Source organism: Prosopis cineraria, unplaced genomic scaffold (assembly GCF_029017545.1).
Source record: "Prosopis cineraria cultivar Desert tree isolate PC_DT_omini unplaced genomic scaffold, ASM2901754v1 PC13, whole genome shotgun sequence".
Lineage (NCBI taxonomy): Eukaryota > Viridiplantae > Streptophyta > Magnoliopsida > Fabales > Fabaceae > Prosopis > Prosopis cineraria.
The window spans coordinates 10,545,573-10,550,511 of record NW_026555344.1 but is presented as its reverse complement, the minus strand read 5'-3'; the positions used below and the strand labels follow the sequence as shown (position 1 = coordinate 10,550,511).

The 4,939-nt window shown below is 32.5% G+C and overlaps 1 protein-coding gene across 1 annotated transcript; it reads left to right on the top strand.

Annotated features, from left to right (window-relative positions):
- The first annotated feature begins 1,242 nt into the window (after positions 1-1,242).
- Positions 1,243-4,688, top strand: LOC129289760 (uncharacterized). The gene is made up of 2 exons (XM_054926516.1): positions 1,243-1,274; positions 3,018-4,688. Exon 2 carries the CDS (start codon positions 3,027-3,029, stop codon positions 4,560-4,562), a length of 1,536 nt encoding a protein of 511 aa, XP_054782491.1. The 5' UTR covers positions 1,243-1,274; positions 3,018-3,026; the 3' UTR covers positions 4,563-4,688.
- Positions 4,689-4,939: the final 251 nt, after the last annotated feature.

Genomic DNA, 4,939 nt, shown 5'->3' with positions numbered 1-4,939 from the left:
TGATTTTTTTAATAATCTTATAGTGTGATTTTTTTTGTTGATACATGAATATTCCGTGGTTGATTATTTTTGAATATACTGTTTTGTTGATATATTATATATAATATTCTGGTTGATTGGCTGGCTGTAAATTGCTGTTACAAAACAAGTTAATTATCGAATAGAAAATAATTAATGATCCTTATAAAAATTCTTTCATTTTTTTTTCATCGTACCTATTTTCTTTTAAGAGAAAATATCATTCACGGAGCTCTATAATAACTATTGATCTCCATATCAAAAAAACTACTGTTCTATTAAGGACCAAATTTTGGCCAAAGAAAAAAAAGGAGAAGATGAATCTGAAATATTTACAAAGGACATAAGGATTGAGTTCTAATATTTTGGTGCAATTTTTACTTGGGGTATTAGTTTATATATTTTGCAACCCTTCTATCCTTATTTTGCATTCCTCATCTTGATATATATATGTATATATTAAACTTTAAAACCATTTGAGTCTTTAATGATCTCAAGTAATTTAATGGTTAATTTTTCAATAATTCCAAATCATAAAAACATCATTAAAAATTTTATAAAATATAATATGTAATTATTTATCAATTTTTCATTATTAAATTATTTTTTATATTTAATATTTAAAATAACTTTACCCCTATTAGATTAGGATTCTGAAAACATTGATAATCATAAGGAGGAGGATGGGGGATATGATGGACACTTGTTTGGAATATGAATATTTATAATATAGAGCCTGTTTGTTTAAGGTTTTTTTTAAAAAAATAATTTTGTAAGAAAATTATCACTCTTAAAAATTTTTTAAGTATTTGTTTAAAATTTTAAAATAATCAAAATCTTAAAAAGATATGCGAGGTTTTGATGGAGATGAAAAATAAAGTAAATTGAGATGAAAAAAAAAAGTAAAATACATTTAAAAATGTATGTTTAAGATATACTTGCAAAAGGATAAACCAAACACATATTTTAATAAAAATGGTTATGATTTTATTAACCAATCATAAAATAATTTTTGATTTTTTTTTAAATCTCTATAAGATAAATCGTTTTTTAAAATTTTTTAGATTATCTAAAAATCACCGTTTTTTAAAACCTTTTCTCAGTTGTTTGCGACTCTAGTCAACGTCCTCCCTGCCTCCCCTGAACCCCGATAAAACCCATTCTCGTGAGTAGCGTTTCCCGTTCTCTTCGTCGACGAACAAGCATCCCAGCCCTGCAGTGAATAAGCGTAGAGCTTTTTCTACTCCCAAAATCCGGTGAGATTGATTTGTCCAATCTGGCTTTGAATTTGTTCCCCGCGTCATCTGTTCCCTGCGTGGCTGTGCTTGCTTTGTTTTAAATTTTTCATTTTAATTTGGCTTTGAATCTTATCGTTGAATATTGACGCTTTTGAATTTGGGAATATTTACCTACTGAGTTCTTTTTTTCCTCTCTAGTTTTTGCTTGAAGGGTGTGTAATTGGCTGTTGTACTTCTCCGCTGTTCATTTTGATTTCTAGCGACTTGCATGATTTGTATTGTGTTGTTTTGCAGTTGTGTTTGTGGTATACTAGCATTCTGTTTATCAATCCTTTTATGTTATCATAAATTTTGTAACATTCTCAAGGTATTTGTTATGTATGATCGAGTAAATTACTTGGCTCGAATTGTGTCATAGTATCTGGAACAAAAAAAAAAGTTTATTATATCAACTATGCATATTTTAAAGATTTCACAAAAAAAAAAGTGTATTATATCAACTATGCATATTTCAAAGATTTCAGCGCCGGCAAATGACGCACTGGGTGTACTACTATGTTAGACGTCTGGTTTTAGACTACGTTCGAGACGTCTTGTGACCTAATGATTTTAGACAATTTTCCTCCGTTGTTGTATCTGTTTTCATTCTCTTATAATATATTTTTCCATAAAAAATACTATTTATATTTTTCAATTTATGTCCAAGACTAGTTTATCTGGACATGCATGATGCATGATAAAAGACCTTTTTAGTTTTGTCGGTATTGTTACATTTTGTCATTTTTATTTGCTTGCCATATTATCTATATATATGGTTGGGTTTAAAAGGCATTCTCTTTCTAAAGCTTTTCGGTATTTATAATCTATCTGGTATCATGCTGTAGATTTATTCATGTATATGCTTGGAAATCTGATATAATTGATTTGCATCTGAATGTTACACTTTCTAATCCTCCAAAATCTTAGATGTGCGTATACAAATTTTCTTTTACTTTTCATTAATATCAGAGATAAGAAGATCGTGAGAAGAGGGGAAGTGGATGGGAGGCCTTGTGTATATCATTTTCATTTATAGTGATTAATATATGATAGGTTCAAACTATGAGATGTATTATTGAAGGTCAAAAAGTTTGAGATATACTGTAACAATATAACAAGAGCTTCCACTTCCTCTTATTAAGGCAATAAGAGTTGGGGATGAATGTAACCTGCAGATGTATTTAACTAAACAATTTATGTTCAATTAAAACACTTGACATGTTTTATCTTATGACAATAATTTGGGGCTTCACACATGTAATCTTGAAAATTCATTGATTAGCCTTGTTTTGCGTTTTTCCTTATCTCACTATTTGACATGCAAATTCTAGTTGAAAAAGTTTCTTTGACCAACTACTGTTGGGAGTATGCATCTGGTCAACACGTGTTGTATAGTTTATGCCCAAGTTTTTTTTTTTTTTCATCCTGCCATTCTAGAAGACTAACACAGAAGAAATCCAATTTTTGAGTATATAATATTGTAAATAGCTTCTTATCAAGGAAAAAAAATTGGAAATAGCTTTTTGGTCAGTCACTAGTGATGCTAGTCAGCTTTTGTTTGTTAGAATGAAAAATGTTTTTGGTACAATATGTTATTCTTTTTTTAAGTTTTCTCGCCTTATTTTAATTTCTCTTGCATGCTATGAATTTTCTATACTATAGTACTCCATCTATTTTGCATATGCGTACACATGTATTTTGATTTCTCCCACCATGCTACAGTCATCAGGCATGACAGAAGAGGCTGGTATCTTTATGGTTCATCAGAGTATTGGTAGTGTTTTGTGTTGCAAATGTGGAATTCCCATGCAACCAAATGCTGCCAATATGTGTGTGAACTGTTTACGTTCAGAAGTTGATATCACTGAAGGTTTGCTGAAGCATCTAATCTTAGTACATTGCCCTGAGTGTGATAGCTACCTGCAGCCACCAAGAACTTGGATCAAAGCACAATTAGAATCAAAGGAGCTGATGACATTCTGTTTGAATAAGCTGAAACAAAACTTCAATAGAAATAAAGTAAGGCTGAAACATGCCGAATTTATATGGACTGAGCCCCATTCCAAGAGGATAAAAGTCAAGATCATAGTTCAAAAAGAGGTCCTGAATGGGGCAATTCTTGAACAGTCTTATCCTATCGTGTATGTACAGCAAGAGCACATGTGTGAATCTTGTTCTAGGATCCAGGCTAACCCTGATCAATGGGTTGCTGCTGTACAACTTCGACAACACGTTACTCATAGGCAAACTTTCTTTTATTTGGAACAGCTGATTCTGAGGCATGGCACAGCTGCTAGTGCTATCAGAATAAAGCAGATGGATCAAGGTGTTGACTTCTTCTTCTCTAATCGAAGTCATGGGGTGAGATTTGTGGAATTTTTGGGAAAAGTTACTCCCATAAGGAGTCGTCACGACAAGCAGCTTGTTTCTCATGATCCCAAAAGTAATAATTACAATTATAAATATACATTTTCTGTTGAAATCTCCCCCATCTGCCGTGAGGATTTAATCTGCTTGCCTCCTAGAATTGCAATTAGTTTGGGAAACCTTGGCCCTCTTGTGATATGTACGAAAGTGACCAACAACATTGCTTTGCTTGATCCTTTTAAGCTAAGGCACTGTTTCTTGGATGCTGATCAATACTGGAGGACACCATTCAAGTCATTGCTTGCCAGCAGACAGCTAGTGGAATATATTGTGCTAGATATGGAGGCTGTCTCTTCAGAAGTTATTGTTGGCAGTACGAAATATGTTTTAGCAGATGCACAAGTGGCTCGTGTATCTGATTTTGGAAAGAATGACACAATATTTTCTATCAGGACTCATCTAGGTCATCTTTTAAATCCTGGAGATTATGCTCTTGGTTATGACTTATATGCAGCCAACAATAATGACATTGAATTGGACAAGTACAGAGGACTTGTGCTCCCTGAAGCCATTTTAGTAAAGAGAAGCTATGAAGAGAATCGCCTTAGAGAGCGTGCGAAGCCTCGTGCATGGAAGCTTAAATCCCTTGACATGGAAGTTGATGATAAGGGTAAAATTGACCAAGAAAAGATGAACTCTGAGTATGAACAATTCCTGCGAGATCTGGAAGAAAATCCTGATCTAAGGTTCAACATATCGTTGTATCGAAATAGGGAATACCAGCCATCTGAGATGGCATCAGTGACTGATGGTGAAGATCTACCTTCTATTCCATTGGGGGAGTTGATGGCGGATCTTGATCTGAGTGAGGAGGAAGATGAAGATAGCATGAGAGAGTGAACAAAAGTTTTTATAGGGTGCTTATTTATATTTTTTGGGTCCTATGTAATTTTTTGAGGAAATAGTAGCATCAATCTCTTATGATTTATTTGTAATTTAGAAGAGGTAATGGATATTAATTTCTTTATAGAGTGCTTATTTATATGTTTTTTGGGTCCAATGTAATTTTTTTTTTAATCGTTATCTATATTTTTTTTTTAAATCAACTGACGGTTGAATTCAAAATAAGAATTAAAAGTGTTTTGGTGAATCGGTCTAGGTTATGACTCCCAGTCCTTGATTTGTAACCTTCAAAGAGATTCGCTAATTTATAATTAGAAAAACATGTCAAAGATATAAGAAAAAATTAGCTCAATGGTCTTAAAAAATTATAGCTC

What these genes read in the sequence shown, in the direction of transcription:
- LOC129289760 (XM_054926516.1), top strand. Translation starts at nt 3,027, where the DNA reads ATGACAGAAGAGGCTGGTATCTTTATGGTTCATCAGAGTATTGGTAGT.